The sequence below is a fragment of the Pinus tabuliformis genome, chromosome 3_2, assembly GCF_031772625.1.
Source record: "Pinus tabuliformis cultivar Carrire ecotype Pingquan chromosome 3_2, CPIR1, whole genome shotgun sequence".
Classification (NCBI taxonomy): Eukaryota; Viridiplantae; Streptophyta; class Pinopsida; order Pinales; family Pinaceae; genus Pinus; species Pinus tabuliformis.
Window position 1 is genome coordinate 1,018,889,916 of NC_142302.1, and position 25,910 is coordinate 1,018,915,825.

The window sequence follows — 25,910 nt, forward strand, 5'->3', positions numbered from 1 at the left end:
GACACCTCTATTCGGTCAGTTATATCCTTAGCAGCTCAAATGGGATGGGAAATTCACAAGATGGACGTCAAGGCAGCATTCCTGAATGGGGTGATAGAGGAAGAGGTGTACATTGAACAACCATAGGGCTTCGAGACTCATGAGAGGTGCACTCATGTGTGAATATTGAAGAAAGATTTATACAGGCTCAAGCAGGCTGTCGAGGCATGGTATGGTCGGATCGACAGCTACTTGCAGCAGATGGGATTCGTCAAGAGTGATGTTGATCCCAACTTTTACTATTTGATGGTAGAGGGTGAGCCACTCATCTTAGTATTGTATGTGGATGATCTTTTCTTGACAGGATCATCAGGGCTCATAGAGGACTACAAGAGGGACCTGGCAACAGAGTTTGATATGAAGGATTTGGGGTTGATGCACTATTTCCTAAGATTGGAAGTGTGGCAGAAGGACGAGGATATATTCCTTGGGCGGGGAAGATATGCTACAGACATTCTAAAGATATTCAGAATGCAAGATTGTAGATCCATGTCTACGCCCATGATCGCCAACTCGAAGAAGATAGATGCATTAGATGACAAGGATATCGACCCCACCTTGTATAGACAGTTTATCAATTCTCTCATGTATCTAGTCAACACTAGGCCAAATATTTGCTTCACAATCAATACCCTCAGTTAGTTTATGGTGGAACTGAAGACGGTACATTGGGTAGCAGTGAGGCATATTCTGAGGTATGTGCATGGTACAGTCGAGTATGGGTTGAGATATACCTGAGGGAATGATGTCAGACTATGTGTATTCACATATGCAGATTGGGCAGGCAATTCAATGGATAAGAAAAGTACCTTTGGGTACTGCTTCAGAGTTGGATCAGGGATGGTTTCTTGGTGTAGCAAGAAGCAAAAGTCAGTAGCACTAAGCTCTGTAGAAGCAAAGTATATGGCAGCAAACACAAAACGTGCGAAGCTATATGCCTTTGAAAGTTGCTAGTAAGCTTGTTCAGGCAGAGGATGAAGGCAACCGGTGTCTACTATGATAATCAGAGTTGCATTAAGCTCTCTGAGAATCCAATGTTTTATGACAAGTCGAAATGTTGAAATTTCTAAGTCTGGCACATTAGAAATCACTACTGCATTATCTGGTTTATTTATCCTTCTTGTTTATTCATTAACAATTTATTTATACATATAAATACTGAATATAAACACAAATACAACCTTAACCCATATACAGATCAGAAACTGAAAGACTGAGACAAACACACAAGGGACACTATTACTTTTCGACAATCGTCCCCGGAAAAACCCAATGCAGGAAAACCGGTGCAACAGTTCTGAGGGTTTTATTATTATGCATATTCTTGAGTACAACTAGGGTACAGAAATGGCTCACAACAGAGATTGTTACACAGCAGTAATACCTCTTATTGGAGACAGATATTCAGCAACTAAGCTCTAGTCTGCCCCACAAAAATCCCTTCGGCGCTTCCTCTTGGCTCTACGTCAGCCCTACTACCCTCATCGTAGCTCTTGAAGCCTCTACCTTAGCCTTCTGCCTCTCTATGTCAGCTCACTGGCCCTCTGTGTCAGCCTTCTGACTCTCTTCGTCAGCTCTCTAGCCCTCTGTGTCACCCACGCAAGCCCCTCTGCCTCTGCGCAGTCCTTAGCTGCCTCTGCATGGCTCCTGCTGCCTCTGCGTAGCTCTAGCTGCCTCTACGTCAACGTCTTTGTTCACTGCGCTAACCCTCTAGCACTATCTCTGCCTCTTTGTTATGTACTCACTGCCCCTCACTGCAACAAATCACTTGTTTGAATTTTCTCAGCAAGCCCCGCTCCAGAAAATCAAACTGACTGATCAATCTTGGTGTATCTCCAACTGACCCTCAAGCCTCCTCTTATACTTTTCTTGTTGAGTCTTCAACGGCCGAGTTTAAGTCCCTAATCAACGAATAAGATTAGATTTGGCTTGATCCATGTCATTTAGAACATTCTCACCCAATTTTATATTAATACCCATTAATATTTTAATTTTCCTAAGTTTAGACATAGGAACCCCATTAAAAATATTAATTATTTTAATATCTCTCTAACCGGGTGGAATTTCCCCAAACCATTTCTAGGTCTTGGAGACCTTATGTGCTTAGCCTCTCCAACAATTTTCATGGCTATATCACATCCGATGCTACCACAAATCAACACTCCCTCTTAGCGAGGAATGTGCTCTAGTAATGTTCCACCACTGAAACATCACACTAATCCTCTGCACCGATACCTGTGTTGATGCTTGGCCTGTTGCCCAACATCCATTGCACTGTTGCTTCCTGTATTGCTGCGCATGACATTGCCACAGCCACTGTTACATCTGTACTACAGCTCCCTCTCAACATGATTCCCATGCTACCCATAGCACTGCCAATGCTAAATGTTACACTGCAACTCAATTAATGAGAAGTAAGTAACTGATCTACCCAAATTCTAACATCCTTGTCAGTATGGAAGCCTCCTAATGCTAAAGCTACCTCTGCTGCCTCTGCGTTGTTGCAAACACCTTTGTGCCTCTTGCACTACTGCAACCTCCACTGCGCTGCTACTAACCTCTACACTCTAGCACTACCTTGTGACTCCATCGCATCTTGCTCCACCCAACCTCTGTCATCTTGCTACTGTCATTAAGGGCTCCTGTAGCTGGATATGATCCAAGAGTTTGGGCACCTCAAGGATCCTGCCCCTAGTATGTAGTCCTCCTAACTACAACTCGATGTCTCCCCACCTCTTCTCTAGAGGTGCATGAGCACTCATGGCACAGTCGTCATCAGCCTTGACTTCTTTCTCCGCCTTAGCCAAAGTTGCCTTGGAATCAAAAGACTCTCCCTTCTTCTTCTTCCTGGGACACTGTGATGCATAATGACCCAGCGCCCCACAATGGAAGCACTTCACCTTGGAGATATCCTTCTTCTTCCTCTTCCCTTGCTGTCCCGCAGATGCTAGAGCCGCATCCTCATCCTCTTCTTTCTTGATTTGACTTCCCTTCCCACTACTCCCTGCCTTAGTCAACTGTCTAATCTCTTCTTAGCGAAGAGCTGCCCACATCTCTTCCCATCCTAGAAGATTAGCTCTACCCAAAATGCCTTGGAAAAATGTCTCCCTCTCCTCGGAGACCGCATTCAGGGTAATCCTCACCATGAACTCCTAATCCAGCGTAGCCCCTATGGAAGTAAGTTGGTCATGAATCTCTTGCAATTTGAGGAGGAATAGATCTATCTGCTCCCCTTTCTGCATCTGATATGACCGCAACTGATTCTCCAACAGCATCTTTCGTTGCATGGAAGTGCCCTAATACAATGTTGTCAAAGTATCCCACATCTCCTTTGTTGTGTTCTTTTCAGCAGTATGTGGTACGACATGATCCTTGACCCCATCAAGGATTATGCACTTTGCCCTCGCCATTGCATCCTTATACTTCTCATTACTAGTTGGGTCAACTAGGATAACCACGGTTCTCAAGGCAAAGCCCTTGATGCGATGTTTATCCAAGACTGCCAGGATCCTGACCTTCTAGATGACAAAGTTGGAAGCCTAGTCCAACCTGTCCTGATCCCTCAGTCTGTTCACTTCAATATCCGCTCTTCTTCTGGAATCCCTCTAAGTTTCGACTTCCCTCCTAGAAATCTCCCTCTAAGTTCTGATTTCCTTGCTGAAAATCTTCTCGGCAAATGTCGAACCACTCCTCTCCAATCCTCTTTGCAACTGCAACTCGGATCTGGATTTCTTGGCTAGAAATCCGTCAAGGTAGCGACTCCCTCTACCTTGGTTCTATCCTGTTAGGTATTGTTCTACTTCGACAGAAACAGCACCCCACCAGCTTCCCAATCCACAATCTTCCCACAGCTCCCTAGGCCCCAGCAACTGAAGAAACTGAGCCTTCTAGCTCTATGCAATCCCGGCAAAGGTTGAATCACTCCTCTGGCCAACTGCGTCAAGCCTACCTGGCTGAGTAGGATGACGTGGCTCTTCGTGAGCCTCTTCTGCCTCTCTCTGCCTCTGCACTGGCCCTCTCTTTGGCTCGAAATGGTGACGCGGCCCCTCTGCATCACTTCTTCTCTGCTTCCTTCTGCTTAGGAGCAACTCCGTCTCTCGAAACAGTTGCTACTTCTGCAAATTTCCGATATCGTTGATTCCTTAAGTCCTCCTGTGATCTGCAACCCTCTGATACCATGTTGAAATTTCTAACCCTGACACGCTAGAAATCCCTACTGCATTATCTGGTTTATTTCTCCTACTTGTTTATTCCATTAACAAGTTATTTATACATATAAATATTGAAAATAAACACAAATGCGGCCTTAACCCATATACAGATCAACAATTGAAAGACTGAGACAAACACATAAGGGACACCGTTCTTTTTGGACAATCGTCCCCGGAAAAACCCAATGCAGGAAAACCGGTGCAACAGTTCTGAGGGTTTTATTATCATGCAGATTCTTGAGTACAACTAGGGTGCCAAAATGGCTCACCCAACAAAGATTATTACACAGCAGTAATACCTCTTCTTGGAGACAGATATTCAGCCTCTCAGCTCTAGTTTGCTCCATGAAAATCCCTCCGGTGCTTCCTCTTGGCTCTCCGTCAGCCCTGCTAGCCTCAGCATAGCCCCTAAAGCCTCTGCCTCAGCCTTCTGGGTCTCTGCGTCAACTCTCCGACCCTCTGCATCAGCCTTCTGACTCTCCGCGTCGGCTCTCTGGCCCTCTGCGTCACCCACGCAGGCCCCTCAGCCTCTGCGCAGTCCCTAGCTGCCTCTGCATGGCTCCTACTGCCTCTACGTAGCTCTAGCTGCCTCTGCGTCAGCCACTTTGGTCACTGCGCTGACCCTCTGGCACTATCTCTGCCTCTGTGCTATGTACTCATTGCCCCTCGCTGCAACAGATCACTTGTTCGAATTTTCTCAGCAAGCCCCACTCCAGAAAATCGAACTGACTGGTCAATCTTGGCGTATCTCCAATTGACCCTCAAGCCTCCTCTTATACTTTTCCTGTCGAGTCTTCAACGACCGATATCAAGTCCCTAATCAATAGCTAAGATTAGATTTGGCTTGATCCATGTCATTTAGAACATTCTCGCCCAGTTTTATATTAATACCCATTAATATTTTAATTTTCCTAAGTTTAGACTTATGAACCCCATTAAAAATATTAATTATTTTAATATCTCTCTAACCGGGTGGAATTTCCCCAAACCATTTCTAGGTCTTGGAGAGCTTATGTGCCTTAGCCTCTCCACCAATTTTCATGGCTAGAGCACATCCGATGTTACCACAAATCAACACGAAACACATAGATATCCAATGTCATTTCATCAGAGATTGTGTACAGTGTGGAGTAGTCTAGCTACAATATGTTCCCATAGAAGAGAAGATTACAAATATACTCACAAAAGCTCTAGGGAGAGCTAAGTTTGTCTATCTCAGAGAACAGATGGTATTGTGGAAAACCCATTTTAGTAGTAGGGACATTATTTTGGATGCTTCTCAGTTGCAGTGGTTGCAATTGCTACAGCGACAGATGAGAGGGAGTTACAGTGCATATGCAATGTTGGCCGCAGTATGGCAGTGTCAGCAGCAACATAGATGCAACATCAGAGTTCCGCGGTGCTTGGTGGGCAGTTTGGCCAGCCAGACATCAGCAGCGTGACTAGAGGTGATACAGAGACAAGGTATTATGGCAGGATGTGCAGCACTAGAGAGAACATAGTCCTCGCCAAGAGGAAGTGTGAATTTTTGTTGCATCAGATGTCTTCTAGCCACGAAATTTGGTGGAGAGGCTAGAATACATGAGATCTCCAAAACCCAAAAATCATTTCTGAAAATTTCACCTAGAGATGACTTAATTAGATTATTAACCAATTTTTTTAATGTTTCCTAATTCTAAACTTAGAAAACTAGTTAATTAACCAAAATCAACTAAGTGAAGATGCAAATTCTCTAGAAACTCACACAGATCATGATCGGAGCCATCGATTAAGATTTAATCTTGGCCACTGGAGTCCCAACAGGAAGATATAAGAAGGAATTGATGTGGTGTTGGAGAATACATTGGTGTAGATACTCAGTTGCCTAGGCGGTCGATTTTCTCAATAGCAAAGACTTAGCAGAGAAGATAAAGCCAAAAGGTGAGTAGTAGGTGGTAAAGGAGGTCAGCAACATTCCAGGAGGAAGTATTCCAGTTACAGAAGAGGCAGTGAGAGGAAGGCCGAAATTCCCATGTTGGGTTTTTCCGAAGACAATTGTCCAAAAACAACCGTGTTAAATTTTTGTCTGTGTGCAAGAATTTCTCAATGTCCAGTGTTTTATTTTCTGCAGTATTTTTATGGTGAAAATTGCAGTAGAGAATTATTCATTGTTAAATTGTTAGACTAAATTAGCAATTAGGAGAATAATTTCCAGTTATTGCAATAGATGAAATTTTCACACAGTCAAAATCGGTTAATCGTCCAAATTACTCTTGTACCCATACTTAATGCCCAAAACATTAAGTAAAAGCATCCAATTGCAAAATGATAAAAAAATATTAAGTAAAAGCATCCAATTGCAAAATGATCAAAGTACTTGTTGAGTGGTAGGCCACCTCCATCCAAGAGGAATGTTGTATGGGGAGAGATGTAGTCACTGGTGGAGCAGGCATATCATCATCATCAAGCCAATGTGTAGGGAAGCTACTGGGTAGCAGTCCAGAATAGGAGAAAAGTTTTCTCCTAAGGGGTTACCCATTTTGGTAGGAAGCAAGATCCTTTTTTCACCAATTACATCAACTTTGTTGACAAACTTTAATATATCTCAAAATTCATTTCCTTCAAAGGTTGCTACGACATTTTTGTAAAGTGCTTATAATACTAGTTCCTAGAATAAGCCATTTAATCAATACAAATGGTTCTTCAAAGTTGTTTTTAACATAGGTTTCATATAATGCTAGTATAAATACATTTACATGATTAGGTTCATCCATATCAATTTAAGACCCCTGATCATGTTCGTGTTCGAATTTGGGGACAATGAAATTCAAAAAAAATCCCCAATGCTAAAAGATATAATAAAATTCATCAACAAATTGGATAAAGACAAGTGAATTCCATTATAATTTCATATATTCAATCAAAAAGATAAACCTATTTTATTTTTTTAAATTCAACTTTGAGTCTTGACCCAAAAATAGGTCATATTAAATGTCAAGATTAAATATACGCATACATATATATGTGGTTTTATTTTTATATTTAAGTTCAAAAAAAAAAAAAAAATCTTAACAGTTACTGTTTTAAGATATGAAAAAATTTGCATGACCAATTAAATTCGCTACTGACTAAGATTCAATGTAGTTTGAGTTATTCTTTTTTTTGAAAAAACACTATACATGGTGACTAAGATATCAATATGGTGCAAGTTGGGAACAACAGAACAAAAACAGAAATTATCAAAGTAGGTAAGGTTCAATCAAAATTAGTTATGGCCCTCCTGAGAATTCAGGTTAAAGTAATACCTATCTACAAGTATGTTTCCCTTTGGATGTTTGATCAAGTATGAAGCTGCTCCATAGGACTTCTTTGAATGGTAACCACAGTGGTAGACACCCTATATACATCAATAACACAGAAAACTTAAGCTCGATTCAGAAAATGTGAATTAAATTTTTTCCACACATGTCCATTATCTTGTTAAAAGTATAGTGCAAATGCAGTGGAAAAATGAAAAGATATTGAAAATTACAGAAGATTAAAAAATGAAACACATGCAGAGAATAGATAATCAGTAAAGCCAATTCTTACTGGAAGACACTTCTCATCAATCGAAAGAGGCATAGTTGAGTGCACTTGTAAAATATCAGATGGAGGCTTCTCAGTACGTATTGATCCTACTGGACAAGATAGCAAAGCCTGCAAAACATGAAGGCACTTCAAAGATCCTTTTGGGAAACGGTCACTATATATTTGCATATAATATCATAAATAGCCTTCAGGTCTGAACATGCCAATTTAGTTCAAATAAAGAATGACCTGATATAAGTTGTCGAACATTGAAAGTAGATCAATGTGTAAAATTAAAGTAATGATTCCATGTTCTTCTCATGCCCATAGTGTATAGGTCATCTGTGAAACTTGTCTCTATTTCACAACTGGGTAAAATTTATAATGAATTTCCATCATATTTTTGCAACGGAATTTGAGGCCTTTCAATGCACACATAAACTGTTAAAAATACTTATTACTTGCTATCCCTGATTAATTTCCAGATATAATTCTCCAGAAATAGGCACATTAAACAGTAAACTGAGAAATTTAATATATCAATGTATTTTCAGTGAGTGAATAACATTTTCTGGACCAAAAAAATTATTTATATTTAGCATTGCAAAGATAAGAAACAGAAATAAAATGGACATTACTTTATCAGCGAAAGCCAACCAAATCAGATTCCAAGGCCCAGACGATTCACAGTTTAGAACTCGTTCCTTAAGAAATCAGTATACTGTTGTCATTTAATAAACTGAACAACCGACCAAAATAGATGTTTGGAATAAGATAGCATATGACAATGCATTAATTTGGTGGATATCCATTTGAGTTCATTTCCAATGGTGCTTATGCTATAAAATTCCCATCTAGTATATACACAGAATTGGGTGCTTATTAGCAGGCGCTGGTTCTGGGTAACTGGATTGCAAGTGTAGCAATTATAAGTAGATTTCTGTATCTACGTATTTATCTCTTTATGATCCTCTTTGAGAATGTCTGCCAAGTTTGTGACAGAACAAGATTCCTATATGTGATTACATAATGTTCAAGTTTATACTCATCAGTAATCTAGTTTTATGGCATCAGCTCTAAATTCTTGTGACACACTCAACCCCCTATTGCCGTATTAGGGCTGTGGGGTTGTCATGTCCCCAATAAATAATTTTCTCAGTAAAATCATCATTTTTGCAATTTTGGCATTTAAAACTTAGGAAAGGTGGGTTATGGAGGCTCCACTTAATTTTGGAAAAAAAAGGAGGCTGCAAACATTAGAGAAGATAAATTAATTTGTAGTGGGATGTGGGGGCCACCCAAAAAGGGGGGAATTCGAACCCCTTAGGAAAATCGAACCAAAGGAGGCAAAAAGGAGTTCGAACTAGTGGGAGCCACAAGGTAGAAAGGAAGCAACAATTATAAATAGAGGAGAGCCTCATTTTGACATATTTTTGGTCATTTGATAATTTAACAATTAGTTCTCTTGTGTTGCTTAGCCAAGACAACCTGTGTTGTTTCGCACAAAGAATTTTCGAGTAGGAATTCCACTCTCATTTCGGAGAACTTCAAGTGTCTCCCTGGTGAGGCAATTTGAGGAATCCAATTCGGGATCCCCAGAGAGCTTTATTGCAAGTATTTACTCGGTTTTGCAAAATCTTGGGGCGCAAAGGCAATTCAAGTTGCTCATTGGAGGATCAACTATTATGGTTTGGAGTTCCGACTATTTTGCAGGTGGTTTTCTCTATCGATGCTGGTGATTTTGTAATGGATTTGCACAGCTAAGATTAGAAGTATTTTGTCGGCCGAATTTGTTAATTCTAGCAGTGTGCAGAGTCTTCTGGACACAGCCTACGCAGGCATTGAGAGAGTTGATTTTTGGAGCAAGGGTGTAGGAATTTACAGGGTAAGTTCCACAGAAAGAATACCAAAAGGACACCGCTCACAACCAGATCTCAAATCAGTACACCAGTATTTTTGACGTGGTTAAAACCCTCAGAGTGCAAGGAGGGAAACAGTCCACGGCCTGTCCCAACGTGGGTACTACAGGCAATTTATTAATCAAAGAATGAAAATTTACATAAGCTTCTCTCATGCACGGATTACCCGAACAATGACCCTCCATGCGCTTTAAATAGAACTCATGGACCAATCGGGTGTCAAGCCACGGATCAAGTGTCGGTAATACCGAGGTGAGAGTGAACCGTCGGATCACTACATATCGTGACCGTCGGATTGTAAGTTACAAAATGTACAACGGTAAAGAAACACACTTTACCTAACTCTAACCTAACTCTATACTAGACCAAGTTGAACTTAACTATATCCTATGTGTCGGACTATCCTAACATCCCCCCTTAAGAACAACTTGGGATAGGATTGAAGGATTTACAAATATGACACAATAGGAGAAGGAAGGAGGCACTAGCGCCTATCCCCCCTTAGCGACAACTTCCTGAACTCCAAGCATATATCGAAGTTTAGTGAACTTCGCCTCTGTGAGAGCCTTTGTGAAGATGTCTGCAACCTGATCATCTGTTGGACAATATTGCACTTCAAGAACATGGTCATGAATGAGCTTTCTGATGAAGTGCATGTGTAGTTCAATGTGTTTGCTACGCTGATGCTGGACTGGATCTTTGCATAGCTGAATGGCACTTTGATTATCACACCAAAGTGTGGTTGGATGCTGCTGCTCAAAGCCAAACTCTGATAGGATCTGACGAAGCCACAAGGCTTCCTTACTAGCTTCCACGGCACCGCGGTACTCTGCTTCTGCTGACGAAAGAGAAATGGCAGCCTGTTTCTTACAAGCCCATGTGATAGGTCCTGAACCAAGAGTGAAGACATAGCCGGCAGTAGACTTCCGATCATCAGGGTCACCAGCCCAATCAGAATCAGTGAAACCAACTAACAGAGGAGCTGCTTTGGCACTGTAATGAATCCCAAACTGTATTGTACCTCGAACATAACGAAGTATTCTTTTAGCTGCTTTCCAATGACTTTCACGGGGATTTTGCATAAAACGAGCAACAAGGCCAACAGCAAAGGAAAGATCAGGACGAGTATGGGTTAAATACAAGAGTTTTCCGACAAGTTGACGGTATAAGGTAGCATCAACTTCAGGAGAAGTACAAGAGACTGAAAGTTTGACTCCAGACTGAAAGGGAGAAGGGGCTGGCTTACAGTCTTCCATGTGAAAATGACGGAGAATATCACAAGCATACTTGGACTGGGAAAGGAAAATACCCTCTTGGGATTGCAAGACTTGAAGACCGAGAAAATAGTGTAAGTGTCCTAAGTCTGTCATTTCAAATTTCTTTTTAAGGCTGGACTTCACATGGTTTATAAGGTTGGGATCACTACCAGTAAGAATAAGATCATCAACATAAAGAACAAGGATGATAAGAGAGTTGCCCACTTTCTTGGTGTAGACAGTATTGTCAGAATGACACCTAGAAAAGCCAGATTCTAAAAGAAAGCTATCCATTTTGGCATACCAAGCCCGAGGCGCTTGCTTGAGGCCATAAAGGGATTTCTTAAGTCGACAAACAAGGCTGGAGTCTGTTTGTATGAAGCCAATGGGTTGTTCCATATAGATTTGTTCCTGCAAGTCCCCATGCAAGAAGGCAGATTTAACATCCATTTGATGGACTTCCCATTTTAAAGAGGCAGCAAGGGAAAGAACAAGGCGGATAGAGTTCATTTTGGCAACTGGAGAGAAGGTTTCAGTGTAGTCAATGCCTTCAACCTGTGAAAAGCCCTTAGCAACTAGACGAGCTTTATGTTTATCAACTTTCCCATCTGGTCCATACTTGGTTCTGTAAACCCATTTGCATCTAACAAGTTTGCGTCCCTTTGGTAGAGGAACAAGATCCCATGTATCATTTGTCATCAAAGAATGATATTCTTCATTCATAGTTGCTTCCCAATGTGGATGGCCTGAAGCTTCTGCAAAAGTGTCAGGATCATGATTTACTGGAGCTTGAGCCAGTAAAGAAGAGGCTCTTTCAAACTGAGAACGTGTACGTCGCTGATCTGTAGGATCACCGGCAAGATCACCTGCTGCATCCCGAGTAGCACGGACCCATCTTGGAAGTTGAGGATCCTGAGAAGGTGGGGGAGGATTATCATCCTCGCTTTCATCATCAGAAGAGGAAATGTTTTCAAAGATAGAAGAGATAGGAAGAGGTGGCACATCCGCCGGACTAGGCTCGCAGGCCGATTTATTTTCATCAAATTTTACATCTCTTCTAATGATAACATTTTTGGACTTAAATGGAATAAGTCTATAACCTTTTACATCTTCAGAATATCCAACAAAAGTACATTTCTCACTCTTAGGTTCTAGAGCTTTATGCTTTTCATCTGGAATATGGGCCCATGCTTCACTTCCAAACACACGAAAGTGACTTACATCTGGTTTAATGGAACTCCAAGCTTCTTCTGGAGTGATATTCTCTAGAACCTTAGTGGGAGTGCGATTGATTATATAATTTGCACAATTAATTGCTTCGGCCCAAAAACTAAGACTGAGTCCTTTAGATTGCAGCATACAATTAGCCATTTCCTTTAAGGTGCGATTTTTCCTTTCAGCTACACCATTTTGTTGTGGAGTGTATGGAACAGTATGTTGCATTTGAATTCAATTTTCGGTGCAAAAGTTGATGAATGCGTTTTTAACATATTCTCCACCATTATCAGTTCTTAGCTTAAGAATTTGATGTCCAGATTGTTTTTCAACAAATGCTTTGAAGGCCAAAAAAGTGGTAAATACTTCGCTCTTGAGTTTTAAGAAGTATACCCAAGTGCGTCTGGAGAAATCATCAATGAAAGTTAAGAAGTACTTGCAGCCAGAGAATGAAGCAACAGGAAGAGGACCACATAAATCACTGTGCACAAGCTGTAAAGGGGCTGAGGCGTGCCAAGAGGCACGTTTGTCAAAACTGTCCCGATGATGTTTTCCGAGTACACATCCGGAACAAACACCATCTTTGCAAGATACCATAGGAAGACCTGTCACCATATTTTCTTTACATAGATGCTGAAGGGAGCGATAGTTTAAGTGACCAAACCGCTCATGCCAAAGTTTGCTCACTTCATCATTATGAGCAACAAATACTGAGGGAAGATGGGATGACCCAAAGTTGTGAAACTTATACAACCTTTTGGAATCATCAGCAAGACCAGTAGCTAGAATCTGTTTAGGATCTTTTAGATCCTTGATTACAACATCATGAGGTGAAAATTCAACAATTTTACCTTCACCTGAATGAGTTATCTGATAGACAGATAGAAGGTTGCAGGATAAGTTTGGAACACATAATACATCATTGAACTGACCATTGTCTAGATGAACAGTTCCAGTCCCTACAACATTAAGAGATCTATCATCACCAATATATATATTTTTGGTGTTACAATCATTTAAAGAAGAAAACATGGCTTGGTTTTTGGCCATGTGACAAGAGGCTCCAGAATCAATGAGCCACTCATGAGAATGAGAAGAAGAAGAAGATACATTTAATGCATAACCAGACTGAGATGATTGACGATGACATGCAGAAAGTGCCGTTCCGGAAGTTGAAGTTGAAGTAGGCTCCAGATGGATGTTATGTTTCTTCATTGCGGCTTCCAAGGCTTCCATCTTCTTAAAGCATTTAGATTCTAAGTGGCCATCTCGATTACAAAAGTTACAATGTCTATCAGTCTTCTTCCATTTGTTTTTATTGGTCTTATCATTTTGCTGAAATGATCTTTCATTTTGAGGCTGAGATGGTTTAGGACCATTCTTTTGAGGATATGACTTCTTAGGATTCTTTGAATTTGGGTGCTGCTGGGCGGCTAACGCTTTCGTGGAAGAGTTTCCAAGATTAAGAAGACCAAGGTGTAAGAGTTTTTCTTGTTCTCTTATTAAGGAATCACAAAAGGAGTCAAAGGAAGGGGCCTTGTAGTCTTGTCCTTGACAAATGAAAGCTTCCCTTGTAGAATGGAAAGTGGAAACAAATACAGAGTAGGCTGGTCCTAACTTAGTAAGGATGGAATAAATAAGGTTACCATCATCTTTCTTAACTTTAACACCTTCCAAGAGATATCTAAGGGTCTTGAATTTGGACAAGAAATCTTCAATGCAAGAAAAATTATTAGGATCCAAAGTAAGCAGCTCATTTTCAAGTTGATGGGATCTAATTTCATTTTTAATCCCAAAAACTTTAGCAAGTTTTTCTAATGCTTCATGAGGAGTCTCAAGTCCTGCAATGTGGAATCTAAGATCAGGAGAAATAGACATCCCTATCAAACCACGTGCTTGATCTTGTCTATTTTCCCATTTTGCCGCCTTGTCTTCATCTGTTGGTTTCTTCTCTTGGTTTGTGGCTATTCTGAAGAGACCTTTACTTCAAAGTAAATCTTCCATGTATTCTACCCATTGGAAGTAGTTAGTGCTGTCAAGAATGACTTGGCATGGACTTTCCATTTTTTTTTTAAAACTGAAGCTGAAGATGCTGAAAGTAAGTGTACCAACGGATAGATCTCGAAAAAATAGGCGGTTTTAAAAAAAACGGCTCTGAAAAAGGCTTCCGGATGAAGAAGTTATGGCTTTTTAAAAAAAACTTGTTGACGTTGCCGGCAAAGTGCGCGAATGTGCGGGAATGAAAAAAATCCGCCCCCACAAAATGGAGACTTGAACCCAAGACCTCTACTCTCTAAAAATATCTTTGAACCAATTGATCTATACAAAAAATTTGAGAGAGAGAGAGAGAGAGAGGGGGGGGGGGCCTCGATTTGCGTGCTTGCCTTGAGAAAGCTCTTTTTCCCTACAAAACACAAAACACAAAACCCAACACGAATATGCAAAGAAAAACGAACCTTGCGGCTCGAAGTTAGCTTTAGCCAAAAAACTAGAAATTTAAAAAAAAATCTCAAGGTTAGCTTTAGCCGAAAAACTAAATATTTTTCTCAATGTTTCTGATTTTCCGAGATCACACTAAGGTGCAGGGAAAAGAGCATACGCATGAGAAAAATCCTTCCTTTCTGTTTCTGATTTGCCCAGATCGCATAGAGTCGCAGGGCAAAGAGCATACGCAGAAATGAAAGGTATAGATCCGGTTAAAAAAAAAGGCTAAATAAACTGAGACCGAAATAAGCAGAGAGAAATTAACAGTAAACTGCAAAAAAAAACACTGTATACCTCCCGATCTGAAAAATGACGCAGCTAGGGCTACCGGAAACCTTTTCGCATGAAACGAAAGGGGTTCCTCACTGGAACAGATGCTCCGAACGCAACAGAGCAGTCCTCTCGGCCCGAAAGCAGTCAGAAACAACAGATCTAGGAAACGACAGCCGCATGCAGTTCTACTGGCTTCAGATTTGGATCACCAACGGACGCGGCCCTCAAATAGCTCCGATACCATGTAGGAATTTACAGGGTAAGTTCCACAGAAAGAATACCAAAAGGACACCGCTCACAACCAGATCTCAAATCAGTACACCAGTATTTTTGACGTGGTTAAAACCCTCAGAGTGCAAGGAGGGAAACAGTCCACGGCCTGTCCCAACGTGGGTACTACAGGCAATTTATTAATCAAAGAATGAAAATTTACATAAGCTTCTCTCATGCACGGATTACCCGAACAATGACCCTCCATGCGCTTTAAATAGAACTCATGGACCAATCGGGTGTCAAGCCACGGATCAAGTGTCGGTAATACCGAGGTGAGAGTGAACCGTCGGATCACTACATATCGTGACCGTCGGATTGTAAGTTACAAAATGTACAACGGTAAAGAAACACACTTTACCTAACTCTAACCTAACTCTATACTAGACCAAGTTGAACTTAACTATATCCTATGTGTCGGACTATCCTAACAAAGGGTTTGGGAAAAAGGTTGGGCTTCTAAAGATAAATTTGTAGAAGAGCGTGAGGAAATTTTTAGTGATGGATTTGGGCCTAATTCAGCAGTATTAGAACTGTGGGGCGTTTTCTGACCAAATTGAGCAATTCACACTTGTTGGGGGTCACCGGGGGTCGGTGGATTCAGCCCAAACCCTTTCTAGGTTTTAGTGGGTTTGGTGAGAGGAGGCTAGGATTAATTTTGCAAAATTTTCTATGCACTTTTGAGGGAAGAATTCCTAGTTGCATCCTACAACCACTAGCAAAAATTATTAGAGGGCACAGTTCACTCTAGGACCATTTCCACCACTTGGGTTCGTGAGATATTTATAGGTTTTTATGGGGTTCTTGCGAGGAGGTCGCTCACCTAATTTCATCTCATTACGAGCACTTTACGTAGCAAGTTCTCAAATTTCCTTCCAATAGCAGTTAGTAGTTCTTCCTTGGCATGCGCAGTCTTCCTCAAGAATCTTCCCAGCATTTGAGCATTGTATTCACACCTGGGTTCTTGTCATAGCTTACAACAGCAAGACCAGGTTCCTCTACTCTCATTTATTGTACTCAGATTTACCCATATTAATATAATGGTTCATAATTTATGCTCATGTTTCAGTGTTTAATGCATATGGTTGTGCATTTATGAATTCTATAGCTATAGCTAGTTCTTTGCTTCTGTTATCTACTCTATTTTTCCATTTGGAACATTATAGGGGTGTAATCAGACCAGATCTTCAAGGTTTATTATAAAGATGGGGTTATCAGATTTCCTCTTTATTACATCACCTCAAATCATATTCCCGATGCTTCCATTGTCTTCTACTCATCAAGAGCTTTCCAATAATATAAATCTCATCTCATTTTGGGCACTGGGCACAAAGTTATGCCCATTTGAAGATTCATCCTTAAGGCCATATCATCATCCATACAACCTCTTACCCACCAAAATGGGTAACCTCATAGGAGAAAAAAATTCTCCTACATTTGACAGTCAGCCAACCAACAACCCTCAATATTCACTTCTTATCATGATATGCAATGTGCCTCCACCATCTACATCAACCACATACCTCTCACCATCCGACATTTCCTCTTGGATGAAGATGGGTTGTTATTCAAAAGGTATTTTGATCATTTTGCAATCGGGCATGTATACTTGTTTGTTTTGGGCATTTATTATGGATAAAGGGGTAATCTAGAAGATTGATCGATCTTGATTGTAAAATTGTTCTCTCACTATAGAGTTCCATAATTGTTTTGTTTTGACACCCTTTTTCCACCATTTTCCTCTTTTTCATCATCACTATCAACTCAATAAAGGCAGTAAATCATAGATTTTGATAAGGTAATAACTCTTACATGTCTTATTTCTCATATGCGTTAATGTTCCTTATTGTTATATTAAAGAGTGCATTAGCTACAGAATTAACATGATTTTGCAGCCATTTTGTAAATCTGCAGCTACCTCCATGGTTCGCGGGGTTCTAGTGCGCTAATGAAACAACTAAGCATATGGGTAGTTGAGGATTGATCCCCTCATGGATATCCTCCTATTCGCTCAAGCCAGTTCATCAAAAGGATCGCACAACAACACGGTCAAAGATATAGGTCAACACGTAGCAGCAAGGAGTCCAGACACAACATGTTTTCTCAATTTGCTTTCCAAATAGCAAATCGACGAATAACAATTTTCCTATTTAAGTTTCATATTTGAATTAGGATTAAACATCAGATCCGTAGGCATGAAAGTCTCAACAGATTGAGCACGCATTTTATATAAATATGTATTCTCTGTAAACGATAACAGGGAGGAAGTATTAAGTTAATTGTTGAAGAAATTGTGAACCAGACTTTCGCTTTTGCATTAATTTGAAGTTACTTTGCTGATCCGATGCATATGTGATTGTGAATCATACCTACTGGATGCGGAGGGCCCCTACAGACAGTCAAGGTTTTAGTTTATTTTTATTTCGTTGCTTTGTAATTGCTTTCATTCAAATGCTTTCTGTTATCACTGCATTCTAGTTTAATTACTTCACTGCTTTCGTTATTTCGTATAGACTCAGTTATCTCGTTATCATTTTGCATTTCGTTTATAGTTACAGTCTTTCACATAGTCTAGTCCTTCAATGCTTTTCGCTTCATTACATTCAATCTCTTCATGCTTTTTAGAGTTAGAATTTATATCACTTTGCAATTTGTAATTAGAAATTTCCTTCATGCTTTTTAAACTCAAAATTGTATATATAGGCAAGTTTTTGGATTTTAATACTCTTTTTTCATAGCAGAAAAGTGTTTATATAGATTCATAAATTTAGGATGAATAACATAAGACATTTTTTGGATGATAATTAATTTGATACGATTTGATAGATTGATCTAACAATATCCTAACTCTCAGTCATTCTAACAATAGCTTAACTTTCAAGTATTGAGTTGTAGAAATCTAACTCTAACGAAAATTTAGATAAACAACAAAAATCTCAAAACAAACATAACCATCATCTTACTAAACGAAAGAATAGGCTTGTAGCATATACAGTGCACCTGCACTTCACAAGTTTACAAACTCCATTCGATAATTTATGCTTGCAATTTAAGAATATTAAATTGACCAAACACTCACCTTACCAAGGGGTTTGATATTTAGCCCTAGTCTAGTTGGACCTCCCTTAAGGCCTTAGGGTCATAGGATTCTGGTACATCCGAATACCAGAGAGGGGTTAGTCGGAAGCCTTCATTTACAATTTCGGGAGATAATTAGATGGCAGATCCTCGATTATGAAGGGATACCATTTCAGTGTAGAAGGTGTCATGAGGTTGGGCATTTGTATAAGGATTGTCCGTGGATTACAAATGTGCTTATTGAGTCCCCCAGAAGACAAGTTACAATGGCCACTCAGACTCAAGTGGACGTTGACTCGACACCTGCACAGAACAAAGCTACGAAACCCCCGAGAAGGCAGAGAGTGATTAGGGAGGATCATATCTAGCAAACGCCCAGACACCTGATGCTCGGATCACAAGATCACACTCATTGGGCCCTAATCTGATTCAGGGTACTCTCATATCCTCTCCTCCCTCTTCTTGTAATTTTATGAATTCTGGAATTGCTATGTTATCATTAGAAGCATCAAGCTTGGGTTTAGATGCATGCAATTTGAGTCCCATCACTTGTCCTGTTGCATCGGCTCCCTGCACTGCGCCTTCCATCATTATGGGTTCACCTTCAATTCATCCCGAATGGGAGGATTCATCAGGAAATAACTCTCATAGATATAACCTCTGATCACTAGCCCACCCAAACCCCTCACCTACGGACTAGGTGATGACCCTCCCACAAAAGCTCAGAAATTGCCCAGGGGCAGGCAATCCAACATATCTAAAGCCATCCAAAAGGCAGTATCGAGGTGGCGACTGGCATTCATATTTCCATTGACCGAGTTCTTAGAGCATAAGGCAACCCTGATCGAGTTATCCCATGAAGTGCCTATCCTTCAACTGTAGGGGTTTGGCCAGCCCTGACAAGAAACTAGCACTCAGAAGACTTTTTGGAACTGAAAGGATTGATGTTTTATTCCTACAAGAGACATTGGGAGAGGGTGTTGCTATCAACACTATACTGATGACCATACTCCCTGGCTGGACATTCCATACACTTGATGTGAGAGGAAGATCCGGGGGATGCGCCATGGGATTCAATAACAAGACTATCAAGATAGACAATATATGGGGATGTGAAGGTGTATTGGGAGCTGACATTACAGCTATTGAACTTGATGTACGACTCTATATGGACCTTGTCATAATAGACTGGCATTCTGGGATAAATTGATGACTACATCTTTTATGAATAATGACAATATCATTATTGGAGGAGATCTGAACTTCTCCTTGGGACATGTTGAATCTTGGGGTACTAGGGCTCATACTAATCCCCTGACGGAGTATTTTGAGCACCTATTAGATAATAATAACCTCATGAATATCGACACGGCCAAGATCCAGCCTACTTGGCAGAATAGGACAATAGGCGTGAATGCACTGGCCAGAAGATTGGATCGATTTACCATTAAAGCACCATTGGTGGAGAGGATGGACAGAATAAGATAATGGGTGGGATCAGGGGGTATATTAGATCACTTCCTGATATATTTGGAAATTATGAATTCCAATTATAAGCCAAATTCTCCTTTCAAATTTAACTCGGCTTGGCTGGTGGAAGAAGAATTGCACAAAATAGTAATGGAATCCTGGATTCATTGTGGACAAGATAACAACTCCACACCGGATGAGGTGATAGCCAGTAACTTATCCCAGATCAAGCACAGGACTATAATATGGGCAAAAAGGAAAAAGATCAGGGACGAAGCTACAATACTGAAAATTGAATCAGATATAAAGGAGATGGAGGGCACTAGTAATGCAGGTTATACATCAATTGAAAGAAAGGAACACCTGATAAGGATGGAAACAGAGAAGATTCGACTCTTGCGGCAGCAACTTGGCAATTAAAGCGCAGAGCTCTATGGCTAAACGCTGGGGATGAAAATACGAAATTCTTTCAACAATGTGCTAGGGGGAGGAAACTGATCAATACGATTTGGAGCTTAAGAGATCATAATGGAAGGGAAGCCAATACTTTCAATCAGCTTGCCGACATGGGCACTAGACATTTCTCCCAAATGTTTAGAGCGCCTAGAGAAGCTACCATTGCAGAAGTACTTCACATAGCTGGGAAAATGCCTAGATTTGTGGAGGAAGAGGATGAGGAGACATTAAACAAGCCGGTCACACTGGGGGAGATCGAAGTTGTACTGAAGTGGTTCAAAAAGACAAAAGTCCTGGACCGGATGGATGGCCTATTGAATTCTACCTTACCTTTTTTGAACATATAGGAGCTGATCTCCTCATAGCAATTGAGGACTGCAGACTTTCGGGGAAGATGCACGAGGGGTTCAACTCTACTTTTATTGCACTCATTCCCAAAGCTGATAACCCTCAAACTTTTGATGACTATCGACCTATCTCCTTATGCAATTTCATATAAAAAATCATATCTAAAATCATTGCTATCCGCATCAAGCCCATCTTATCTAAGATGATATCCAAGGAGAAATTTGCATTTCTCAGTCATCATCAGATTTATGAAGCCATTAGGACTGCACAAAAAGGGATCCACTTCATTAAGCTCAAGAACAGTAAGAGTATCATACTCAAGATTGACCTATCAAAAGCATTTGACAGAGCTAGTTGGACTTACCTACATCTAACACTAACCCATATTGGCTTTCCACACTCATTCATAAAATGGATTATGTGTTGTTTTACATTTGCATCATATAGCATACTCATCAATGGGGCTACATACAATTTTTTCCATGTTGAGTGTCGCCTTAGACAGGGGTGTCCTTTATCACCCCTATTGTTTCTCCTTATTGTGGAAGGGTTAAGCAGTCTCATATCCAATGCTCGCGCTGACAGGTCTTTATGTGGTGTCAAGATGACAGATGTTTCCTATCTAACGCATCTTTTATTTGTAGATGATGTACTTATATTTTTAGATGGATCTATCTGTGACACCACTTGCTTCAAGAATATTCTATCCCTATTTTGTAAAGCTACAGGTATGTTTCCCAATTACAACAAATCAACCATTATGCATATGTCTTGTTTACTAAACGAGCAAAGACATGCACTTCATCAATTTCAATTCACGAGGCAAGAAATGGAGGTTGGTCTCAAGTATCTTGGCTTCAAACTCAAGCCTAATGATTACCGCATAGTGGACTAGACATGGCTCATTACAAAAATTGAAGGTCGCATCAACATCTGGCAATAGAGATGGCTATCTAGAGCAGGCAGACTGACACTTATAAAATATGTATTGGAGGCCATACCAGTAAACTGGATGGCTCTGGCCTGGATACCAAAAGGCATCATCAATAGAATACAACAATTATGTTGTAGATTCTTATGGAGAGGGAAACATGTCAGTAGGACATTTGCATGGGTAAAATGGGAGAGAATTAGAAAACCAAGAAAATGGGGAGGATTGGGTATAAAGGATCTGAATATTTTTGCATCGACGCTTGCAGCAAAGATGGGTTGGCAAATTATCACATCTAATAGCTTATGGAAAGAGGTGGTTTATTACAAATATATATACCCACTATTAGTTATGGAATGGATTCGTAGGCCGAACAGGGGTATTACTGGTTCCTCCATCATATGGAAAGCTATCACACACTCCATATCTGTCATTAAGCGAGGATTGGCATGGCAGATTGGAACTGGTGAGCTCGTTCGACTTGGCATTGATGCTTGGTTGGGATGTGGAAATGCACATATACTACCACTGGAGCTCAGACAATATCTTGAACTGGCAGGTATCACACAGCTCTCTCATATTGCAGACGGGAGGAACACATCATGGCTCTCACAGGCATGGTTATCTGCAGAGGACCTCATGTTACCGGAGATATGGAGTATGGATTGGAACAGATTCATAGGGGCACTAGAAGAGTCACATGTTAGGATTATCGACACGGAGGATGAAATCATATGGGCTGCAGTACCTCACGATCGTTACACTCCCCGAGATGGATACACTTTTCTTATATCCGAACAGGAACCTCTGGGGGCGAATTGATGGTGACGACCTCTATGGAAGCTTAAGGAACCTCATAAAGCTCGATGATTCATGTGGTGCATATTATCAAACAAAGAGCCTACCGACGATAATCTCAAACGTTGAAACCGTTCATGGACCATCTCGATGTTGTCTGAGCAAGGAAGAGGCTAAAGACATAGACCATCTCTTCCTACACTGCCCAGTGACGAATCAGGTGTGGCATCAGATATATATCTCCCTTGATATCAAGATCAGATGGAATGGGACTCAACTCACAAATGCTTGGAAAACTTGGTGGAATTCAACAGCATCACAAAAAATTAGAAATCTCCCCCTGCTAGTCTACTGGGGTATTTGGCTGGTCAGGAATCGTTCCATATTCCATGACTCTCCCTTCCAATGGACAACAATTTGCAATCACATTGTCGCATTATATCACTTGATTCCTGAGGAACTGGTATCAAAACCCACCCGAGTCATTACTCCTGAAGTAATTGATCATACCTTCCCATGGGCATATTTTGATGGATTGATACAAGACACTGGATGTGGGGGTGGAGTAGTATTATACATAATAGAAAGACATTTTTACAAGATCAAAATGGGATTAGGGAGGAGCACCAACAAATATTTTGAACTCAACAATCTCAGACACCTTTTCATTTTTGCACTTGAGCAAAATTGCAACAGGATTCAGATCTTTGGGGACTCAAAACTAGTTATCAATTGGATCAACTCTCCATCTCATTTTCACGTGCACACACTCAGGGGTTTACTGGATGAAGTCATAACACTAAAATCACAATTTGATTTTATTGCATGCTCGTATATATACAGGGAAAGGAATACAAATTCATTAAATTACTATCCTCGGGGTAATGGACTTGCTGAATCAAGTAATAAAAATCTTATAACCATCATCAAAAAGATAGTAAGGGATAATAAAAGATCTTGGGATAGCAAAATGAAGTATGCTCTATGGGCAGATAGGATCACTAAAGCTACTGGTAAAAGTCCCTTTGAATTAGTTTATGGCTTGGATGTAACCTTACCTGTGCACCTGAAATTGCTAGCTTATCAACTCCTTCAGCATTTTTCCACTAATAAAGATGTTCAACATAGTATTGATCAGATTGTGGAGTTGGATGAAACTCGTAGGACAGCTTTTGATAATATATGTAAAAGTCAATCTAACATTAAGAAAAGCTTTGATAAATCATCTCGATCTAGATCTTTGCAGGTTGGAGATATGGTTCTCCTTTCGGATCGCAAAAATGAAAAACTGGGAAAACATTAGAAGTTTGATAGTTTGTGGCTGGGACCATACATTATCCGAGACACTGTTGGGCCAAATTCATTCCACTTGAGCAGATTGGATGGCAAACCACTTGACTTACCTACGAATGGCTGAATGCTCAAGCTATTCTTCAAAGATAACATCTGATGCCATGGGGCATCCTCTGTATTATATTTCTAGCCCTACACCTTGTCATTTCAACATTTCATTTCTGTTTTAGGATTAGATTTACTTTTCATGTTACTAGATAGTTAATAAATGAAGAGCTTATATCTTTCCTATGCTTAATGTTATATGATGATGATTTTTGGATGGATGCTACTTATGTTTTGTTGTGTGTGCGTGGATGCAGATTCTGGATTCTCACATTCCTACAATGCAGCAACATGTCCCCAAGTAGAGCCAGATGTTGACCACTACGTGTCAACGACCCATAGCAATACACCCCCTTTTTCGCAAAAGGAATAGCGCCTAATCGATGTGTTCATGTTGTCCAACTATCATCATCAACCTGATTTTCATGTTATAATGCAAACCCATTCTGCATATATGTGATGTAAATAATCTCAGCAGATCTGTGTCATGTATGTAATTGCCTAGGTAAACCTATTTTTCTGGTAACGATCTACATTCCGAGAGGTTTTTTGTCTCACCGATCCATTCTCAGATGGTCGACAGAGTTTTCCTTCAACCTTACCCCAAAGCCGAAATGAATTTTGTCACCAAGATCTTAGGCGAGTCCTAGAGTTATAGATAGAGTCTGTGTAAAAATGACTTGGGAATAATCCTAACTATTTGGATAAGTTATTTTATTACAAGTTTTTTTTTTTTTTCCGAAGAAGAAAATTCATAATTTCTATTGATAAGAAATTGCATGTTGTTGATGCCCATAGGCATATGCTGTAATGTGGTTTGTCGCCACTGTTCAAAAAGAAGAAAATAAATACATAAGGTTCCAATTGGGATACTGAGATAGGTACTTTGTCCATCATAAAAGGTGCATAGTTGCTGTACATGAGATCATACTAAGATATACTGAGATATATACAAGAATATAAGCAAAATAATAAAGTTCATCAAAATTTCTGATTGAGGCCATTGCCTCACTGTAGTGGTCCATCTATATATGGTCTGTGATAAAATCTGTGCGTCCCTGTGGGAGTGAATTCCTCGATCAGCCAATCTCCTAGAGGACGATCTGCCGCTTCTTTCGAGAGTCGGTCAGCAATTGCATTTCTTTCCCTGTAGATATGAGAAACAATTATCTGGTCAAAAAATGTTTTGAAAAAAACAATTTCTTCCAAGATATGTTTCAAAGAATATGCATGACAAATGGACTTGTTGTTAAACCAATCAACCACAGTCTTTGAATCTCCAAATATTTGTATTTGTTGGCAGTTTTTGGTCATGGAAAAATATATAATATGATGTAGGGTCATAAGTTCTGCATGGTTGTTTGTTCCGAGTCCAAGTCCCAAGCATATCTGGAAGTAATGTGAGTCGGATAGGTGTAGAAGGATGCCACCACCACATCCTTGCCGCTGGGCTGCCCCATCAAAGTAAGCCCACGACACTTCTTTGTTTATATGTTCTGGAGTGATGCTCTTGGGCTGTTTCTGTTTGGTCACATTAGGTAATTCTGCATATGCCGCACAAATGATGGGGGGGAGGAGGTTCCAATTTACAGTACTGTTCTCAAATATGATCGCATTCCTCCTGTTCCAAATATGCCAGGCCACCAAGAGGGGGAGATTCCGGGGTTTTTCTGCCGCCACTGAAGTCCACCACTGATCCCACGCCGATTGAATGTCCACCCCCTGCCAGTCCGTGTTGATGTTTAGAGTTTGAATGACCTTTGCCCAAATATCTCTGGTGGTCGAACAGGTAAGGAATAAATGGAGGGTTGTTTCTTCCTCTTGCCTACATAAAACACACCAGGATGGGCCTGCGAAGGCCCTTTTCATAAGATTGGATCCCGTGGGGATTTTGTTTGCTATTATATTCCACATTAGTAGTCTGGTTCTTGGCTGGGCCTGCAGTTGCCAAATAGCGGACCACCAACTTTTGTGACTGTCCGGATTTTTTGCTTCGATCAATTTGTTGTATCCTAGCTTCGGCGAGTATTGTCCAGTTTTAGATATGGCCCAGATGAGCTCATCCTCTTCATCCCTTAATCTAATATGGGACTCGATTAAGGCCTGTATGTATGATTTCCAGTCTTCGTTCCACTCATATGGCAGATTCCATTGCCGATCAGTTAACCATGCTTGTGAGTATATAGTGGAGTGCTGCTGGTCTCCAATCTGAGAG

At 40.5% G+C, this 25,910-nt stretch overlaps 1 protein-coding gene across 1 annotated transcript in view; it reads right to left on the reverse strand.

The window, feature by feature from the left end:
• LOC149184050 (uncharacterized) overlaps positions 1-25,910 on the reverse strand; it is a 144,157-nt gene that overhangs the window by 104,136 nt on the left and 14,111 nt on the right. The window contains exons 4-5 of the mRNA XM_089417379.1: positions 7,821-7,928; positions 7,535-7,626 (exon numbers count right to left, since the gene is read on the reverse strand). Coding sequence (XP_089273505.1) covers positions 7,535-7,626; positions 7,821-7,928 — 200 coding nt within the window. The remainder of the gene's footprint in view (positions 1-7,534; positions 7,627-7,820; positions 7,929-25,910) is intronic.